Source organism: Uranotaenia lowii, chromosome 2 (genome assembly GCF_029784155.1).
Source record: "Uranotaenia lowii strain MFRU-FL chromosome 2, ASM2978415v1, whole genome shotgun sequence".
NCBI classification, from domain to species: Eukaryota; Metazoa; Arthropoda; class Insecta; order Diptera; family Culicidae; genus Uranotaenia; species Uranotaenia lowii.
The window spans coordinates 46,998,016-47,019,954 of NC_073692.1; the positions used below are offsets into that span (position 1 = coordinate 46,998,016).

Sequence of the window (21,939 nt, forward strand, 5' to 3'; positions counted from 1 at the left end):
GTATGTGGGCGATCTCGATCGGCTATAATGCTGGTGAACGAAGGAACTGCGACGATGTACGACAGTGGACGGTCTGGAATCGATAAAAGACCCGGTAGATCGAACGATTTGGATTAAGGTAATAGGAACGCTAATCACCTGTTAGCGCTCCTTTAGCGCGTTGAGCAACGTTCGGCGTGCTCTACCGATCTTTGAAGATTCTGCGTTGCGGCTTGGTACATGGTGACGGAATATTAATGGAGTAATGATTGAGATAGGATCTGAAATCAACGAAGACCAGGTAGATCGAACGAGAAAAAGTGAAATATTGGAACGCTAATCACCTATTAGCGCTCACAATGCGCGTTGAGCTACATTCGGTGTGCTCTACCGGTCTTTGAAGATCAATCTTGTTGAAAAAATGGCAGGCTTAACAGGGCATCTAGGGATCTGTAAACAGCAAAGATCCGGTAGATCGAACGGTAAAGTAGATATATTGGAACGCTAATCACCTTTTAGCGCTTGGAATGCGCATCGAGACACATTCGGCGTGCTCTGCCGGTCTTTGGAGATTGATCTCGTTGAAACGAACAATGGCTAGGCTCTACAGGACACATACGGATCTGGAAGCAGCAAAGACCCGGTAGATCGAACGGTTTAAAGAATAAATTTGGAACGCTAATCACCTGATAGCGCTCCATTAGCGCGTTGAGCACGTTCGGCGTGCTCTACCGGTCTTTGTAGTTTCTGCTAATCTTCGGTGGTTGTCGGGTCAACGTCTTGGATGCTGGCGGTGGGTAAGATGGCTATCCGGTTCACCGCTCTGACGACGTCATCACGCTTGGCTGTCTTCAGTCCCACAACACGAACAACTCCATCTCGGCCGGGATGAAGTTTTGTGATGCGACCTAGTGGCCACAAGGCTGGTGGTAAGTTGTCTTCCTTGATTACCACGATTTTTCCAACCTCCACCGGAACCGCCGATTTGCTCCCCTTCCTAGCGCGAGTTTGTAGTTGGGCGAGATATTCGGGATACCAACGAGCCCAGATACCCTGCATCCGTTTTGTGGTGAGCTTCCAATGGTCGAGATGGTTGTCGGGCTTTGCAGTAACATCCACATCGTCAACGGCTTGCAAGTTGGTGCCCACAAGGAAGTGTCCTGGAGTTAACACCTCGAGATCATCGGTTTCCGTCGGGATCGGGGTGATTGGACGTGAATTAAGGCACATCTCCACTTCAGCGAGCAGTGTGGTCATGTCCTCGTAGCTCATGTTCGTGTGTCCTATCTCACGTAGAATATGGTGTTTGGCAGACTTCACCGCAGCTTCCCATAATCCACCGAAATGCGGAGCTCGCGGGGGAATGAATTTCCACTGGATTCTTTCCGTTGCACACCAGTTGAATATCTGCTCCCTGTCTTCGCCGTTTTTCTTCAGCATGTCGTACAATCGGTGAAGAGCGTTCGATGCACCTTTGAAAGCTGTTCCGTTGTCCGAATGAATTTCCCTCGGGCGACTGCGACGGGCAACGAAGCGACGAAGTGCTGACAGGAAGGCGGGCGTTGACAGATCCGACACCAACTCAATGTGAACGGCCTTCGTAACGAAACATACGAAAATGGCACCATATGCCTTTGTTGGACCATGACGACGAATCGGTGACTTGATAAAAATGGGCCCGAAATAGTCGACTCCACACACAGCGAATGGACGATCTTGGATCACACGGGATTTTGGTAGATCTGCGGAGCTTTGCTCAACGAGGGTCGGCTTCTGCCGAAAGCATTTCATACAGCCATGGTACGTTTGGCGAGCTAAATTTCTTCCTCCATGAATCCAGTATCTTTGGCGAATAGTGGCAATCATCAGCTGCGGTCCAGCATGCAAAAGCGTTCGATGGTAATGCTCCGTAATAAGCCTTGCCAGTGGATGCTTAGCCGAGAGAACTGCTGGATGTTTGACACTCTGCGCAACGTCTGCATTCCTTAGGCGACCACCAACGCGAATAATACCATCATCACAGAGGAAAGGACGTAGGTATCGTAACTGCGACGACAGCGGATTTCTCGTACGTTTGGGGTTTTGGAACTCGGAGAGCTCTTCCGCGTATAGCTGTGACTGGGCTAATCGGAGCAGCGCACGATCTGCCTCGGCTAAATCTTCAGCTGAAAGGTAGACGATCGCTAACTCATTGGGTGTAGGGAACGGCGTAACTAGTTGATTTTTCCTCCTTATAGCTGCAGCTTGGAGTGCCTTGATGTATTTGATACAAGCGGCTGTTACCCGGTTGAGTCGCTTGAACGTTGAATACCGAGTGAACAGCTGGTCTGCAAAATCCTCTTTTTCGGAAACGGTGGCAGCTAAACTGACAGAAGGACTTTCTTCAGCGACCTCTGGTGAATCATTCTCCGGCAAAACACATCGTGGCTAATATTCCGATGACGACGACAGCCAATCTGGACCGTTCCACCATCGAGCTTGGTTGAGAAGATCGGAGGGCTGTAGTCCACGAGAAAGTTCGTCGGCTGGATTCTGCACTCCCGGGACGTGTCTCCAATTGAAACCTTCAGTGCCAGTCTGGATAACAGTAACGCGATTGGCAACAAAGGTTCTCCATCGATGCGGTGGCGACCTCAACCATTGGAGGACTGTGGTTGAGTCAGACCAGAAATAAACGTGTTCTGATGACCCAATCGCGCCTTGTACCTTCCGGAACAACTTTGTGGATAGAACAGCTGCGCATAGCTCCAAACGTGCAATCGAATGTTTCTTGGCCAAAGGAGCAACCTTGGATTTGGAGGTCAACAACCGCACTCTGATTTCGCCAGCAAACTCGGAACGAACGAAGCAACAAGATCCATATGCAGCTTCAGATGCGTCACAGAAGAAATGGAGCTGGATCGAACAATCTGCATATCCGTTGACAAACCGAGGAATTCGAATATCGGCTAAAATGCAGAGCGTTGCATGGAACTGCTTCCACTCCTCCTGCAGCTTCGAAGGCAGAGGCCGATCCCAATCGTACGGTTCGTCCTTTTCTGATCTAAGTCGCCACAACTGTTGCATGAACAGCTTGGCCAGTGTTATAGCTGGCCCGACGAGGCCCAGCGGATCGAAAATCCTCGCTATGTAGGAGATTACTTTCCTCTTGGTCAGCACCGACGCAGGAAGTGGAAGGTTGATGTTGAACCGCAGCATATCAGTTCGAGTATCCCAAACTAGGCCGAGAGTCGATACCGATTGATCTTCGTTCAAGTCATGCAGTGGATCGATGGCAAGGTCTGCAGATGGAACGTCTACAAGAGCCGATCGGTTATTAGAAGCCCACTTTCTCAGCTGAAATCCGGCAGACTGACACATCGCAGACATCTGGCGGCGTTTTTGTATAGCGGACTCTAGATCGTTGGCACCGGATAGTAAATCATCCATGTAGTAGTCATCGATGGCTTCGGCTGCGACTGGGAACCTATCTCCTTCATCAATGGCTAGCTGCTTCAAAACACGAGTTGCCAGGTACGGAGCTGAAGCGGTTCCGTAAGTAACGGTGCGGAGTTCGTAAGTATCCAACGGTTCAGAAGGGTTCTCCCTCCAAAGGATTCGATGAAAGGGCTGATCATCGGGATGTAAATTAACTTGACGGTACATTTTTTCAATGTCCGCCACAAGAGCGATGGCCTTTGTACGGAATCGAAGGGTGATGGACAGCAGATCCTGTTGGACGACCGGACCGACGAGCAGCATATCGTTCAGCGAATACCCGGATGTGGTCTTGCAAGAAGCGTCGAATACCACGCGTACCTTGGTGGTTGTGCTGGCTTCCTTGAAGACCGGGTGATGTGGCAGATAGCAGTGTGGTTTGTTATCGACGACAGGATCTATCTTAAACATGTGTTCAAGTTGTGCGTATTCTTCGATGAATTTGTGGTAGGCCATTTTGGTGGAGTCATCTCGCTGTAGGCGGCGTTCTAAGCTGTAGAACCGGCGAATTGCGATCATGCGAGAGTCTCCAAGGGTGATCTGGGAATCATCAGTCCGGGGCAGCCGTACGACGTACCTTCCATCGTGATTTCGAGTGGTGGTGCTGGCAAAAATCTCTTCGCACTTCCGTTCTTCTGCTGAGAGGTTTTGGCCTTCATCGACGGTGTCCAGCTCCCAGAAACGTTCCAGAGTACAGTCCAAGTTCTGGTCAACGGCGGAGATGTAGCACGCTCGTGGTGCGGTGGTGGAGCCGGTCGTTACCTTGCCGGAAACTGTCCAGCCAAAGTGTGTGTCCACCAAGAACGGGAATCCGTTGCCAAGAGATTGGCGAACGCCGGTGTGGAGCTCGTGATAGCACTCTCCACCGATGATTATATCGATCGTAGCTGGAACATTGAAATGGACATCCGCCAAAGGCACTTCAGGAATGTTCCACGTAGATGTGTCGATAGGTATTGTGGGCAGATTTGATGTCGGCTTCCTCATAACTAGAAAATCGAGTGTGGTGGAGAAGTCACTGTTCCTGGAAACTATCTTGGCCGTTAGCTGGTGCTTGATGCGCTTGACGGACTCTCCTATTCCTGCAACTGAGATGTCCACGGGGCTTTGTCTAGTGGCGAGCTCGTTCGCCAGCTTCTTCGTAATAAAGTTAGACATCGCTGCAGAATCCAGAAGAGCGCGTGCTGGAATTTGCCTTCCATACCGATCGACCACTAGAAGCGCAACTGTTTCCAGTAGAACCGTCGAGTTGGAATGCACAGATAAGTTGATTGCTGGCGGGCTGAGTGAACCACTGGTGCCTTGAATCGCCGACGTGGGTTGCGGGGCTGGTTGATCGTGCAACATAGTGTGGTGCTTAGCTTGGCAGTTTCTACAAACAAACTTCGACTTGCACGCTCGTGCCTGGTGATTTGAACGGAAGCAGTTTCGGCAAAGACTGTGCCTCGTAACTAGTTCTCGCCGCTGGGAGATCGACAGCTTCTTGAATGCTGGACACTGGTGCAAAGGGTGCGTTTTGGAACAACAGTGACACTGTTGTGTGCTGGATTGTGACTCGGATGTTGCTGCGTTGACGACGGATTTGATCGCTGACGGCTTCTTCGGTGTTTGTCCGGCCACCCTGGAAACAGTCAACACTGTTGAACGGTGCTGCAGATCACTGGCAACGGATTTCAGCATTCGAACATGTTGGATCAAAAAATCGATGAGCTCGTCGTACTTTACTTCGTCCTTTTGACGAGTATCTTGCTCCCAAGCGCGGATCGTTGCTGCATCCAATTTATTCGAAAGAATGAAAATAAGTGGAGTGTCCCAGTGCTCTACTGGCTCGCCCAATTTTCCCAATGCCTTGACATGTCGCTGAAAGTCATCAACCAGAGTGTTGAGGTCCTGTGCTGACTCACGCTTTATCGATGGGAGATTGTACAGGCCTCGAAACAATTCCTTCCTGAGAAACCGTTTATTATCGTACCGCTTCTTCAGTGCATCCCATGTCGACGAATAGTTGTCCGCTTGGATGTCCACAGACTCAAACGGCTTCTTAGCTTCTCCCTCCAGTGACTGTAGAAGATATTGCAGCTTGTTCACGATCGGAATATCTTCGTTGCAGTGGATCATTGAGATAAAGTTATCACGAAACGAGATCCAACGCGACTCATCTCCGCTGAACTTCGGCAGATCGATTTTCGGCAAACGATGGTGGAAACTAGCAGACATGTTGTGTGAAGACGATGCGTGCATGATCGTCGAACTCAACGGATGCTCCCTACTTTCCAGTTTGGACAGCAAAAAACCTTTCGCCCTGCAGAATCGATCCTCAAAATCCGCCCGAAACTCTAGATGACCTTCAAACCTCTCTTCGTGATCGCCCAGCTCAATATCACTCTGCACGTTCAGGAACAGCTCGTTGCACTTGTTTAGCGCCTCCAAACGCACCGCAACCTGGCAACAATCCCGTTCATAGGTGTACTCCGCAATGAACTTCTCCACCACATCTCGCTCGGCACACGCTCGTCGTCGCGTCAGAAGGTCCGCTGCTAATTTCTTCTCCGCCTTGCTAGCCATATTACCACCACTCGAATCACACTTGTTGACACCAAAAATACCGGACACACCACCAATGATTGACTTTCGGATATTTTCTCGCAAATAAAATTCCCAAATTTATTTTTATTTTGTAGATGTTGCTATCTTTTTGGACCGTACTGTAGTCAGCAACTCGTATGAACAGCACCCAGCAATGTTGTAACACAACTGTTACGATTTGAAACCATAAGTGATTTGCAATTTCTCCAAAAAATGTAGTTTCCGAAGTGTCGCTATTATTTTGACCGACACTGTAAAGTGCAACAGGCTAAATGCACTTGCAATTCGTTCTACAGCACGCCTTTATTTATCCAATGCAATTTCTCCTCAAAAAGTTTTATTTAAAAAAAACTTGTTCCAAAACTTTTGTGCTCCAGTGTAAAACCTCAAAATTTTGTGAGACAGTGTAATTGCCGTTTGTTTTGGTTCTAATAAATATCAATCACCAACTTGATTCTAATTGCTGCTGTTGCAATTGCAATTATTGGACAAATTTATGTTGGCCAAGTGAATAATGGGCCTGAATATTATATTCACGGTGAGTATATCACAAAATGGCCTACCTTGATGTGATTGTACAAACCACAGCTGCTACTGCGCTTCCGAAGATGGCGAATGTTGGATTCCAATGCTGGTCCAGATGAGCTTCTGTCCTCGAATCCGGCTACGAAGGACCAAATGTTCGGGCTCGGCCGATGGGGGGTTCGGATTTCGGGGAATTTCTTTCCGTCTCCAATCGACGGCATCCACCAACAGCAGGAACTCCAGGTAAGTCGCCGACAACTTTCGGTATAGCAGCTGATCACACCCGTTGGGGGAGAAAATTTTGTTTGCACTTGATAGGGAAGTTGCGCGATAGACCACTCCACAAGATTATCGATTTATGATACACCAACTGTTCATTCGCGTTTTCGGAATGATTAAAAAGTCGCTTGATTGGACTTTACTTAGTTTATTAGGGAAGAAGTGAAATTCCGTGCGATTCGTTTTACGTTACTTTCTTTCTATTCTAAAAATGGCTTACTTTCCATTCTATGAGCGGTTTCATACTCTCTCGAAGAAAGCTTTTATGTTAAGAGAGAGTTATGCTTATCCTAGGGTACATATACAAATAGTGGTGTTTTCGAGCAAATTAATTACAGAGTCAAGTGAACATAAATTAGACACATATTAAAAACTAAGAGTATGGATGGTATTTCCTGACCGGTACAGTACCGATCACACCCATTTTATAATGTTATGAAAAAAAAGCGTTGTTTGAGTTCTATTTCAATTTTTCCTTTCTCGGACACAATTATCTCATTGATTATTGTGAAGAGTGATCAATTAAAAATTTCTTAGAAATCATTTTTATGATTTCGCAGTACTAAACTGTTTTATAATCAGTTTTCTCAAAATTGGATGGTAAAATTGAACATATAGATGACCAACAATCACTCAAAGTTATAAATTGACCAATGAAATTTAACTGTATAAAACTTAACAGTTCAGATAAAATTAATCAATAGTTTCACGCGTTGGATTTGATTTTTCCAGATAATGCTTGCTCAATTTTTTAATCCCCCATTTAAATACCCCGATTGCTATCTGAGCGTTAAAAGCGTGTTCAACTTATAACTCTAAATATTTTTCCTTTCTCTATGAGGAATTCCAAAAATATGAAAATGATTGGTTCTTTAAAGCTGGAATTTATAAAAAAAAACCGGTTCATTAGTTTTCAACACTTAGTCCAAATTGTTATTCGACTGCAAAACTCTATTCATCATGAACATGAATCATTGCATTCATATTTCTCACACTGTATATTCTTGTAGAATCTCAACGCCTCCCAGCGGCGGTAGGGGCCCCTTTGAAAACCACTGTTTTAATCAATATGTTAATAACAGGCGAGTTGTTTTTTTTTTTCAACCGAACTGTAAGCTCATTATTTCATCCAAGAACCTCGAGCTTGTACCCCGTGCTACGAACAGTAAAAAGAAAAAAACCCGCCAAAATTTCCGCTTTCAAATTTTGAAGAGTTAGCTAGCTTTAATTTGCTTTCCAGTACACGTGAACTCTAGATAGTCGTTTAAATAATTTATTCAAAATATATTTAAAAAAAATGTAAAACTTAATCAATAAATTGAATATTTTCAACGCTATCTTTTATAAAAATAAGAGTTTTTTCAAATATTCAGAACTCTGTTAGTTCCACCGATTTCCTTCTTAATTTATATGGAAATGGATCCGCTTTATCATCAAAAATATTCACAAAAAGGTGGTGTTTCGAAAACTTCAGCAACTTTAAAACCATCATAATACATGAGACAATTGTAGATCTTGACTTTTTACAACTTCGTTTCGAAGACAGCGATCCATTTTATCCAATCTTTAACGTGTCAGATTTAAAGAGCTGTCGTCAAGGTATTTTCTTACTTTGATTGTAACTCCAGAGAGTGATGTAATAGGACTTGGACATGCTGGAAAAATTTATGTATTTTAATCAGTTACACAATTATGTCGAAGACATCATAGCCCTAGTATAAATAACAAAAAGGTTATCATTTTTATTTCGCTATCGATGGACCCCTCGGCAAAATTTTCATGCCAAAATACACTCTATGTAAAATTGAACAATTTTGCCGAAGACATCAAATGTCTATCTTTTCATCCCTGGGCGCTTTTAATTTCGTACAGTTAGATTGATGTTGGTGGTGCACACTGTGCATCGACAGAAATTTATTGGAGCTTTTTGACGAAAAAATCGAAAATTCATCAAAACAGCAAAACTTTTTTTTTGCATTTTTCCTAAAATTTAACTAGAAATCCTATAAAAACGTTTTTTTCCAATTTTTTACGTAATTTCCTCATGCGACTTGATTTTAAGTGGCACAAGTCTTAATTGTACAATGTAAACAATTCTCATCTTATAGGACGTTCACATAACCCATCTTGACCATCATTGAGTCGATGAATTTCGTGCTTCCAGATCTAAATATGAAATAGATATGAGAATATTTAATTATATTTTTTTCCATTTGGAAAAAATAGGTTGTATTTCACAATAAATGAAAGTTGTTTTACTATTTTTTTTTTATTTTGACTGCAAATATTTTCAATCATCACCGGAAATACAATAAAATGACGCCGAGTCGCTGCAAGCCCAGCATAACGAGACACCAATATTTGAACCACATAGCTCCATCGAATGCCACGACCTCATATGAGGATAGGTACCTACGTGCTCTCAATCGACTCTGTTTAATAAATGTTGCACTATTTACGATATATTATCGTTCATCCTTGGCGGAGGTTAGCAGCATTTGGCACTGGTTGATTGTATGCTCCAGGAAAGTCACCTACCTATGCCACTTTTTTTTTTGCTTGCTTGCTCCTTTGATCTGGTCCACGAATGAAAAATGCTTCATCCATCCCATTATTTTGCCCCGGAGCGCAATTCAATGTGCCATACAGCTCAATATCTCGAGTAACTACAGAATGTATGTTGTATGAACGATATGCAGATTTAAGTAAGGGGTGCTGCACTCTTTCCGAGAATCTCTAGCAAGGTAGATGTGAGCCAGATGCAGTTTTTTATGTAAATATTATCTACCACAATCGCCAATATTTTCTCTGTCGATTGCCATTCGCCGCGTCTGGACCGATGCTATAAAGAAACAACTTCAGAATCGATGAGTTCAACCTAAGTGTATACCATGCGGCGAGAATCTCGTTCTAGCTAGAGCTACTCTCTGAAACGGGCGTCTCGCTTTACCGTCATCATGACCCTGATATGACAGGGAGAATTTTATTTAACCGGAAGATAAACACGCAACGTATACCTTCACGTTTACTCACTGAGAATTCCGAAGAGCCTTCGGCTAACTGATTCAGCTCGTCTACTCGAAGCAAGTATGTTGCTTACAGGCAGCTCAAAACAACTTAGCGCCAGGTTCATTACGAGCCACCCCCGACCATTCACAGCAGCAGCGTCTGCCAGTCGTCCCGCCAAATGAGAAAAAAAAACGCGACTACAGACCCTTTATAAACGAACATGTCACGTACGCTGTAATTTACGAACCATCGATTGCCATTCTCAAAATTAAGCAGCAATGTGGCCCATCCGCGGTCACTGTTGGGCAGACCAAAAGGTAAAAAAAAATAAATGTGAGTAATCAAGAGTTCCTTCCGGGCTTGAACCACTAATCTCACTGCTGCTGCTGGTGCTGATGCCCTCACACCACGTCCAAGTCGTAACTTGTAAAACAACTTGTTTGATCACCGAGGCAAAGTGTTACTCGACAACTACAATGTGAATTTGATGAGCTAGCTACATAGCTACCTCACCTGAATATTTGCGCGAGGAACACCGGTCAAGCATGACTCAAGTAAAGACGACTTCATATGTTGACCAAACTTGGACAAAGCATTAGATCATTAATAGCCGCCAAATTGATCATCATGCATGGGGTAGAAGTGCCATCGATAAATCTGTATGCCACTCGTGGAACGATCAATCCAATCATCATAAATATTAAAACACAGCGCGTCGCGTGGGGGAACTCTTAAAAGTCAGAAGCAGGATAACCGAAATTATGCGCCAAAAGTGTTGACATCTTGACGAATGCTCGTGGGAGGTCTTTTGTCAAAATTGTCAAAATTGTCAAAATTGTCAAAATTATCAAAATTATCAAAATTGTCAAAATTGTCAAAATTGTCAAAATTGTCAAAATTGTCAAAATTGTCAAAATTGTCAAAATTGTCAAATTGTCAAAATTGTCAAAATTGTCAAAATTGTCAAAATTGTCAAAATTGTCAAAATTGTCAAAATTGTCAAAATTGTCAAAATTGTCAAAATTGTCAAAATTGTCAAAATTGTCAAAATTGTCAAAATTGTCAAAATTGTCAAAATTGTCAAAATTGTCAAAATTTTTAAAAATTGTCAAAATTGTCAAAATTGTCAAAATTGTCAAAATTGTCAAAATTGTCAAAATTGTCAAAATTGTCAAAATTGTCAAAATTGTCAAAATTGTCAAAATTGTCAAAATTGTCAAAATTGTCAAAATTGTCAAAATTGTCAAATTGTCAAAATTGTCAAAATTGTCAAAATTGTCAAAATTGTCAAAATTGTCAAAATTGTCAAAATTGTCAAAATTGTCAAAATTGTCAAATTGTCAAAATTGTCAAAATTGTCAAAATTGTCAAAATTGTCAAAATTGTCAAAATTGTCAAAATTGTCAAAATTGTCAAAATTGTCAAAATTGTCAAAATTGTCAAAATTGTCAAAATTGTAAAAATTGTCAAATTGTCAAAATTGTCAAAATTGTCAAAATTGTCCAAATTGTCCAAATTGTCCAAATTGTCAAAATTGTCAAAATTGTCAAAATTGTCAAAATTGTCAAAATTGTCAAAATTGTCAAAATTGTCAAAATTGTCAAAATTGTCAAAATTGTCAAAATTGTCAAAATTGTCAAAATTGTCAAAATTGTCAAAATTGTCAAAATTGTCAAAATTGTCAAAATTGTCAAAATTGTCAAAATTGTCAAAATTGTCAAAATTGTCAAAATTGTCAAAATTGTCAAAATTGTCAAAATTGTCAAAATTGTCAAAATTGTCAAAATTGTCAAAATTGTCAAAATTGTCAAAATTGTCAAAATTGTCAATCAAATTGTCAAAATTGTCAAAATTGTCAAAATTGTCAAAATTATCAAAATTGTCAAAATTGTCAAAATTGTCAAAATTGTCAAAATTGTCAAAATTGTCAAAATTGTCAAAATTGTCAAAATTGTCAAAATTGTCAAAATTGTCAAAATTGTCAAAATTGTCAAAATTGTCAAAATTGTCAAAATTGCCAAAATTGCCAAAATTGTCAAAATTGTCAAAATTGTCAAAATTGTCAGAATTGTCAAAATTGTCAAAATTGTCAAAATTGTCAAAATTGTCAAAATTATCAAAATTGTCAAAATTGTCAAAATTGTCAAAATTGTCAAAATTGTCAAAATTGTCAAAATTGTCAAAATTGTCAAAATTGTCAAAATTGTCAAAATTGTCAAAATTGTCAAAATTGTCAAAATTGTCAAAATTGTCAAAATTGTCAAAATTGTCAAAATTGTCAAAATTGTCAAAATTGTCAAAATTGTCAAAATTGCCAAAATTGCCAAAATTGTCAAAATTGTCAAAATTGTCAAAATTGTCAGAATTGTCAAAATTGTCAAAATTGTCAAAATTGTCAAAATTGTCAAAATTATCAAAATTGTCAAAATTGTCAAAATTGTCAAAATTGTCAAAATTGTCAAAATTGTCAAAATTGTCAAAATTGTCAAAATTGTCAAAATTGTCAAAATTGTGTAAGTATGAACCTACCACTCCCACCGGCGTTTATGGGACTCCCTTTGTTCGACCTCAGGGCGGCACGCTTACAAAACCAAAATCGCAGGGAATGCCACTACATCCATAGGAAAAACCCCAAAAGTTGCACTTCTCAAAACTTGGTATATTTTGCACACACCTCCCTTACTCCCACGTTCTTAACACTGTTCTTAACACTAAGCCAAACCTGGAGGGCAATGCCCTGGTGTTGCTGCTAAACCTGTAGGCTGTTGGCTTCTTTGAAGGTAGTAGTTCCGACCGAATCGCCTTCGCCGGGTTGGAAGCTTGTGGACCACGGACTTGTAGAACGTCGGCTGCTTCAACGGGTAGGTTGTCGATCCGATGGGTTCGGGAATCGGAATCGACCAAACACCTTCGTCCGTCTTGTTTCAGCGGCCACGTAGCTGTTCCGGATTTCTTGCCGAAAACCAAGGGGTCCTATGATGGAACAACGGATTCATAAGCGGGCATATTCTGGCGATACCCAAAATGGCGGTTCGGCGGCTTCTTGGCTTACCTGGTGTCTGGCTTTTCACACTAACTGATACTGGGTTTTTAAATAGCTAAGTATAGCGTTTTAGCTTTCCACACGTCTGTGGTTAATACAGAAGTGAGCCAGCACCAGGAAGCCGCCTTTGACCGGCATTGACCCGAGCGGTCAGGTCGTTGCTCTCTTCGCGCTCGTCTTTGCGTCGGGGCGTCGCTGTCGTTCGGCTTGGTTACCAACAGCTTCGGCTACTACGGTTGACCCTCTGATTGTGGAGTCGCGTTCGTCTTTGCGTTGGGGCGTCGCTGTCGTTCGGCTTGGTTACCAACAGCTTCGGCTACTACGGTTGGCCCTCTGATTGTGGAGTGCTGAAGCTTGATGTGTGCGGAGGCTTGTGACTTCTGGCGCTGTCGGCGCATTGAAGGCTTTTTTTGGGGAAAAACTTTGCACATAGTCACAATCACTGCGATATAATGCTGAAACCTACTGCTACTCGCGACAAATCTCAGAAACCTCGACGGAAGTGTTATCTGACGCTTACAATTGTCAAAATTGTCAAAATTGTCAAAATTGTCAAAATTGTCAAAGTTGTCAAAATTGTCAAAATTGTCAAAATTGTCAAAATTGTCAAAATTGTCAAAATTGTCAAAATTGTCAAAATTGTCAAAATTGTCAAAATTGTCAAAATTGTCAAAATTGTCAAAATTGTCAAAATTGTCCAAATTGTCCAAATTGTCAAAATTGTCAAAATTGTCAAAATTGTCAAAATTGTCAAAATTGTCAAAATTGTCAAAATTGTCAAAATTGTCAAAATTGTCAAAATTGTCAAAATTGTCAAAATTGTCAAAATTGTCAAAATTGTCAAAATTGTCAAAATTGTCAAAATTGTCAAAATTGTCAAAATTGTCAAAATTGTCAAAATTGTCAAAATTGTCAAAATTGTCAAAATTGTCAAAATTGTCAAAATTGTCAAAATTGTCAAAATTGTCAAAATTGTCAAAATTGTCAAAATTGTCAAAATTGTCAAAATTGTCAAAATTGTCAAAATTGTCAAAATTGTCAAAATTGTCAAAATTGTCAAAATTGTCAAAATTGTCAAAATTGTCAAAATTGTCAAAATTGTCAAAATTGTCAAAATTGTCAAAATTGTCAAAATTGTCAAAATTGTCAAAATTGTCAAAATTGTCAAAGTTGTCAAAATTGTCAAAATTGTCAAAATTGTCAAAATTGTCAAAATTGTCAAAATTGTCAAAATTGTCAAAATTGTCAAAATTGTCAAAATTGTCAAAATTGTCAAAATTTTCAAAATTGTCAAAATTGTCAAAATTGTCAAAATTGTCAAAATTGTCAAAATTGTCAAAATTGTCAAAATTGTCAAAATTGTCAAAATTGTCAAAATTGTCAAAATTGTCAAAATTGTCAAAATTGTCAAAATTGTCAAAATTGTCAAAATTGTCAAAATTGTCAAAATTGTCAAAATTGTCAAAATTGTCAAAATTGTCAAAATTGTCAAAATTGTCAAAATTGTCAAAATTGTCAAAATTGTCAAAATTGTCAAAATTGTCAAAATTGTCAAAATTGTCAAAATTGTCAAAATTGTCAAAATTGTCAAAATTGTCAAAATTGTCAAAATTGTCAAAATTGTCAAAATTGTCAAAATTGTCCAAATTGTCCAAATTGTCAAAATTGTCAAAATTGTCAAAATTGTCAAAATTGTCAAAATTGTCAAAATTGTCAAAATTGTCAAAATTGTCAAAATTGTCAAAATTGTCAAAATTGTCAAAATTGTCAAAATTGTCAAAATTGTCAAAATTGTCAAAATTGTCAAAATTGTCAAAATTGTCAAAATTGTCAAAATTGTCAAAATTGTCAAGATTGTCAAAATTGTCAAAATTGTCAAAATTGTCAAAATTGTCAAAACTGTCAAAATTGTCAAAATTGTCAAAATTATCAAAATTGTCAAAATTGTCAAAATTGTAAAAATTGTCAAAATTGTCAAAATTGTCAAAATTGTCAAAATTGTCAAAATTGTAAAAATTGTCAAAATTGTCAAAATTGTCAAAATTGTCAAAACTGTCAAAATTGTCAAAATTGTCAAAATTATCAAAATTGTCAAAATTGTCAAAATTGTAAATCAATTGTCAAAATTGTCAAAATTGTCAAAATTGTCAAAATTGTCAAAATTGTCAAAATTGTCAAAATTGTCAAAATTGTCAAAATTGTCAAAATTGTCAAAATTGTCAAAATTGTCAAAATTGTCAAAATTGTCAAAATTGTCAAAATTGTCAAAATTGTCAAAATTGTCAAAATTGTCAAAATTGTCAAAATTGTCAAAATTGTCAAAATTGTCAAAATTGTCAAAATTGTCAAAATTGTCAAAATTGTCAAAATTGTCAAAATTGTCAAAATTGTCAAAATTGTCAAAATTGTCAAAATTGTCAAAATTGTCAAAATTGTCAAAATTGTCAAAATTGTCAAAATTGTCAAAATTGTCAAAATTGTCAAAATTGTCAAAATTGTCAAAATTGTCAAAATTGTCAAAATTGTCAAAATTGTCAAAATTGTCAAAATTGTCAAAATTGTCAAAATTGTCAAAATTGTCAAAATTGTCAAAATTGTCAAAATTGTCAAAATTGTCAAAATTGTCAAAATTGTCAAAATTGTCAAAATTGTCAAAATTGTCAAAATTGTCAAAATTGTCAAAATTGTCAAAATTGTCAAAATTGTCAAAATTGTCAAAATTGTCAAAATTGTCAAAATTGTCAAAATTGTCAAAATTGTCAAAATTGTCAAAATTGTCAAAATTGTCAAAATTGTCAAAATTGTCAAAATTGTCAAAATTGTCAAAATTGTCAAAATTGTCAAAATTGTCAAAATTGTCAAAATTGTCAAAATTGTCAAAATTGTCAAAATTGTCAAAATTGTCAAAATTGTCAAAATTGTCCAAATTGTCCAAATTGTCAAAATTGTCAATATTGTCAAAATTGTCAAAATTGTCAAAATTGTCAAATTGTCAAAATTGTCAAAATTGTCAAAATTGTCAAAATTGTCAAAATTGTCAAAATTGTCAAAATTGTCAAAATTGTCAAAATTGTCAAAATTGTCAAAATTGTCAAAATTGTCAAAATTGTCAAAATTGTCAAAATTGTCAAAATTGTCAAAATTGTCAAAATTGTCAAAATTGTCAAAATTGTCAAAATTGTCAAAATTGTCAAAATTGTCAAAATTGTCAAATTGTCAAAATTGTCAAAATTGTCAAAATTGTCAAAATTGTCAAAATTGACAAAAATGACAAAAATGACAAAAATGACAAAAATGACAAAAATGACAAAAATGACAAAAATGACAAAAATGACAAAAATGACAAAAATGACAAAAATGACAAAAATGACAAAAATGACAAAAATGACAAAATGACAAAAATGACAAAAATGACAAAAATGACAAAAATGACAAAAATGACAAAAATGACAAAAATGACAAAAATGACAAAAATGACAAAAATGACAAAAATAACAAAAATGACAAAAATGACAAAAATGACAAAAATGACAAAAATGACAAAAATGACAAAAATGACAAAAATGACAAAAATGACAAAAATGACTTAAAATGATTCGATAGATTTTTTTTAAATTTATTTTATGTTTGAAGACTTGGTGCAGTTTTGTTTTTGCTTAGAAGTAGAAAACCTCGTGATAAAAAAAAACTGAAAGGAAGCCCACAGCGCGTGCTGAATTGCAATCATCTCATCTGCCAATAACTAGCTCATCTTGGGAAGTTGGTAGATATCCGAAACATAATGAATAATTACTTTCGTTCGATGGGAATTCTCTCACGTGTCGACATGCAAACCTACTAAGCTACAAACTGATCCACATGTGTAGAGCACATTCGAGTGTGCAAGTGAGCTTTATTGTTCGTAGAATATTGGAGGCCTTCCCCAGATTGGCTTAGCCTTGTAAAGTAGGTACCTATCTGACGATAAGATCTCGTTAACAACTTTTTTCGACAACTGGTGAAACGTTAAGATGAGGTTAACGTGAAAGGTACAGCGACTCATGGTCGATATTGGGTCGAATTCAATCATGCAACTGGTGGTTTATGACTTCTTTTGTTTAGTTTTGAAGAGTCAAAAACAGAAATTACATTTCCGACTAATTTAAAAAAAAATTTTTTTCAAAGAAAATCCACAGGGAAAACCGAAATTTTCTGTGTTTTTTTTTTTACATTTTACTCGTTCGATGTGTGTCATGCAAAATTATTGTTTGGAATGCTGTTCAAGCTTCCTTCACCTGTTTTTGATCGGTATGCACCAAACTCTTGATTTAAAAGCCTTCGCTCTAGTCCTCTATCTGTTTATTCAAATAACACATGCATCATGTATGTATGTAGATAATTAGTACCAAAGGAATTTTTTTCACTTTTACTGCAACAATCTTCGGTAAATACGCACTGTCGGTTGGCTTTTTCGATGGCTTATGATCCAACACCGACTGCTAGACAAACAATACATCAACAACATTCGTGATAATCTTGGCGGATGAGTTTTGATGTTCGGTTGATTGAAGTGAAGCAAAAAATATGTAGGAACAGACATTCGGTACATACCTACATCAATAACAAAGGCGTTCAAAATTGTTTCGACGCGAAGACAGTTGTTGAAGCCTTTTTCGGCTCATCGTGCGCGGTACTGTTATTATGAGCCATATTTGGTGAAATGCTTGCTGAAATCAACATCATCGATGAGGATTGCTATGGGTTCTTGTTATTCCGGAAGTCTCCAGCATTTGGCTTCAATTTTTGTGGGATGCTAGAAGACTTAACCTTATTAGATTTTATCGAAAAATATCATTTTAACTTTTGAATTTCAATAATGAAGCGATGGAAAAAAGTTTGATCTTTCTCCAACCTAGATTGAGAATTAGAAAGAAAACTAGAGCTCGAACTAGAACTTTAACTAGAAGTGGACAAGAACTAGAAAAAGAAATAAAACACAACTAGAAATAGAAATAGAACAAGAGCTATAAAAGAACTGGAACTAGATTAAGGACTGTAATTAATGTTATAACTGTAATAAGAAAATATAACAAAAAGAAAAACTACGGTAGTAACTGGAATAAGAATTAGAACTAGAGCTAGAACTAGGACTAGAAATAGAACTAGAACTAGAACTAGAACTAGAACAAGAACAAGAACAAGAACAAGAACAAGAACAAAAACTAGAACTAGAACTAGAACTAGAACTATGACTAGAACTAGAACTAGAACTAGAACTAGAACTAGAAATACAACTAGAATTAGAACTAGAATTAGAACTAGAACTAGAACTAGAACTGGAAATATAACTAGAACTGGAAATGTAACTAGAACTAGAACAAGAACTAGAACTAGAACTAGAACAAAAACTAGAACTAGAACTAGAACTATGACTAGAACTTGAACTAGAACTAGAACTAGAACTGAAACTAGAGCTAGAACTATAACTAGAACTAGAACTAGAACTAGAACTAGAACTAGAACTAGAACTAGAACTAGAACTAGAACTAGAACTAGAACTAGAACTAGAACTAGAACTAGAACTAGAACTAGAACTAGAACTAGAACTAGAACTAGAACTAGAACTAGAACTAGAACTAGAACTAGAACTAGAACTAGAACTAGAACTAGAACTAGAACTAGAACTAGAACTAGAACTAGAACTAGAACTAGAACTAGAACTAGAACTAGAACTAGAACTAGAACTAGAGCTAGAACTAGAACTAGAACTAGAACTAGAACTAGAACTAGAACTAGAACTAGAACTAGAACTAGAACTAGAACTAGAATTAGAACTAGAACTAGAACTAGAATTAGAACTAAAACTAGAACTGGAAATATAACTAGAACTAGAAATATAACTAGAACTAGAACTGGAAATATAACTAGAACTAGAACAAAAACTAGAACTAGAACTAGAACTAGAACTAGAACTAGAATTAGAACTAGTACTTGAACTACAACTAGAACTAGAAATAGAACTAAAACTAGAACTAGAACTAGAGCTCGAACTAGAACTAGAACTAGAACTAGAACTAGAACTAGAACTAGAACTAGAACTAGAACTAGAACTAGAACTAGAACTAGAACTAGAACTAGAACTAGAACTTGATTTAGAACTAGATCTAAAACTAGAACTAGATCTAGAACTAGAACTAGAACTATAACTAGACCTATAACTAGCATTAAAACTAGAACTAGAACTAGAACTAGAACTAGAACTAGAACTAGAACTAGAACTAGGGGTTTCAAATTATCATACCTATTTCTTCGAGTCAGAAATCTCTCACATTATATTTGATTAAATGAAATTATAAGTTGTTAAGCTTTACAACGAAATTTATATGAAAATCCTTTTTCCCTCTCTTCCACACACTGCAAGGCGAGGGAGTCTACAACAATCCAAGGAACATTTTTTGTAGAAGTTCTCGGGTTATGAGAAAAAAAAATAGTAAGTGAGCACCCGTCCTTCCTTTCTATATCCCCAATGGAAAAAAGGGTGGGATCTCAAATAATGATATAACCATTTGTAGCATCCTGATGCCCTCCTAAGCCAATTTTGATTTCGTTTGCTGTTTTAGTTTCATTGTAATGCCAAAAAAAAATTGAACTGAAAGATAAAAACATCATAGAAATAATGTACGTACCGTTATCCGGGGTAAGATTGGTCACTTTTTTCAATATTTTTTGATTATTTCTTCTTTTAAGGGGAATGTGGATGTCTCATATTTTTAAAACCTGTACTGGACTCCTTAGAACGTAAAACATGGTTGCAGAAATTTATTAGACTTCTTTAAATTTTAATTAAAAATCGATTTCGGCTCTGTTTAGAATTTGATACTTTGGGGTAACATTGATCACTCTCTATTTTGAAGGTTTTAACGAGTTTTCTTGATCATAAACTCTGCAAAACAACTTCATAATATTTACAAATGCTAATTTATGAGTTCCTAATGCAGTTAAAAATATTTAGGATATTTTAAACCAAATGAAATAAACGCTTAACAGTTATGTGGGTTTCAAGTCATCAATGACTTTTTGTTAATTTCGGTGAACAAACCTCTTCTTAACCAATGTGAAACCAGTTCTCATACAGCTGATAGTAAATCAAAATATAATCAATTGAATCAATTCATGAAAAAATAAACTCAGCAATTCATTGAGCTCTTCGTTAGGTTTCATAAAACAAAATCAACAAACGATCTTTAAATCCGAACTTTGGTCCTTGTCAACTTACCCATTGGTTGGTTCCTGCTTAATCGTCTTTAGGGGTTTGATAGCTCGTCTTCTCTTCGGTGGATGTTCCAAGGTTTCCTGCTTGATTGTTTTGGCTGCAACGTTTTCTTTCTCCTCAATTTCCTTCTTTGCGGAAATCAACTGATGCTCTGAAACGCAGGCACCGGGCTGAACATCTATCAGACGCCGCTTTTTTGGAATCTATCGCTCAGCAAGCTTTCCAAAACGCTCTTCCTTAAACGTCGTCACCAGCTGTTCGGAGAAAGAGCTATTGGTGCTGAGATTGGCGCTTGGTTTTGGCCCATCATAATTTCCTCCTGGAATCCGCTTGAGAACAGCATATCGGTTCAGTGGATATATTCCGGTCGCCCGGAATCCCACCTTCATGTTATCTTTGCTGGTGTCTTCGATTGATTCCAAGGTCTTTTTCAGCAGTCTCGGAAAGATTTGCTTGGGGACACATGCCTTATTTCGTTGTTTCCAATCCTCCAGGGTACCCTTCCAAGTTTTTTTCAACGGACCGAAATAGCTTACGTCGAGAGGTTGGCACAGATGGGTAAAATTTAGGGGCAGAAAGACGAACTTAATGTTGTTCTTCAGACAGCTTGTTATCACTCTAACGGACAAGTGGGACGCAACATTGTCTCCAATGATGACCCTTGGTTTATTATTCTCCAGTTTTTTTGGAGTTGGGAAGCGCGATGGTAAAAAACCAATCTTCGAAGGTTACTGCATCAAACCATCCTAAAACAAAATTGTAAAAAAACGCATGTTAAAAAATGATGACACGGAACCATAACGTATAAATAATTTTCACCAGATTTGGTCCGGTTATAGCGGCTGCCTTTGGGCCCGCCTTCAACCCATGTAGGGTAAAGGTGAAGAGCAGCGTACACCACATACGGTGGCAGCATTGACCCGTTACCGCTTCCGGTAAACATCACCGAGTAGAAGGTTTCGGAATGGTCCAGGACATTTTCAACGTGCTTCAGTCCCTTTCCGACAAGCACTCGCTTAGATTCAGAGTCGTCGATCAAATTTGTCTCATCATAGTTTAGAATATTCTCCACCGGGACATCTCGGACCGTTTCGGTAAGGTTATCGAAATAGCTGTTCACAGTTTCGGGACTAACTTTGGCACGGGCGCGTTTGATGTTCTTGGTCCAACGAACAGCCAACTTATTACGCTTCAAGAATGCGGAAATCCAATCAGGGCCTGAGCGGTTGTTCGTAAACTTGCTGTCAATGCGATGTAGATCCAGGAATTGCTTCAGCAACGTGGCTACTGAAGCCGGTTGAAGTGGAAATCCCCAATCACCGGCCGTTTTTATGGTCTCGCTGAGGTCCTGTTAGCATGTTAGCACGGTGGGATCTCCGGTTTTCTTCGTGTGCAGCTGGTTCAACCTGTTGTATAGTGTTACAAATGGGATTCTGTAGTTGCGCGATGCTTACCGGATTGACATTCCATTCACCTCGACCGTCCTCAAAGATAATTCCAATTTTTCCTTGGGATAGTTTGAGTAGGACCTTGTACCTGGACGGGGAACGTATTTGCGGGGCATTTGTAGGCGTTTCTCACGTAAATATTGAACAAAAACTTAAAAAAAACTTCCGTTACAAAATGTAAACATTGAACTCACTGACAGCAGGGCCGCGAATACCAGGATAAGTACAGCTACGGGTGTAAGCGGTTTAAGAAAAAATAGGCAAGGGGTACAAACAGTTTCTCAGTGGTGGAAGGATGGAGACGGAGCGCTAAATTTTGACGGCCAGTTGTTTTGATTCGA

At 38.3% G+C, this 21,939-nt stretch overlaps 1 protein-coding gene across 1 annotated transcript; it reads right to left on the reverse strand.

The window, feature by feature from the left end:
- Window positions 1-729: 729 nt before the first annotated feature.
- On the reverse strand, window positions 730-21,714 carry LOC129741350 (uncharacterized). The gene is made up of 8 exons (XM_055733075.1): window positions 21,625-21,714; window positions 21,471-21,556; window positions 21,056-21,391; window positions 20,380-20,768; window positions 20,154-20,301; window positions 6,606-6,729; window positions 2,442-6,084; window positions 730-2,372 (listed from the first exon to the last, which is right to left on the reverse strand). Exons 1-8 carry the CDS (start codon window positions 21,712-21,714, stop codon window positions 730-732), a joined length of 6,459 nt encoding a protein of 2,152 aa, XP_055589050.1.
- Window positions 21,715-21,939: the final 225 nt, after the last annotated feature.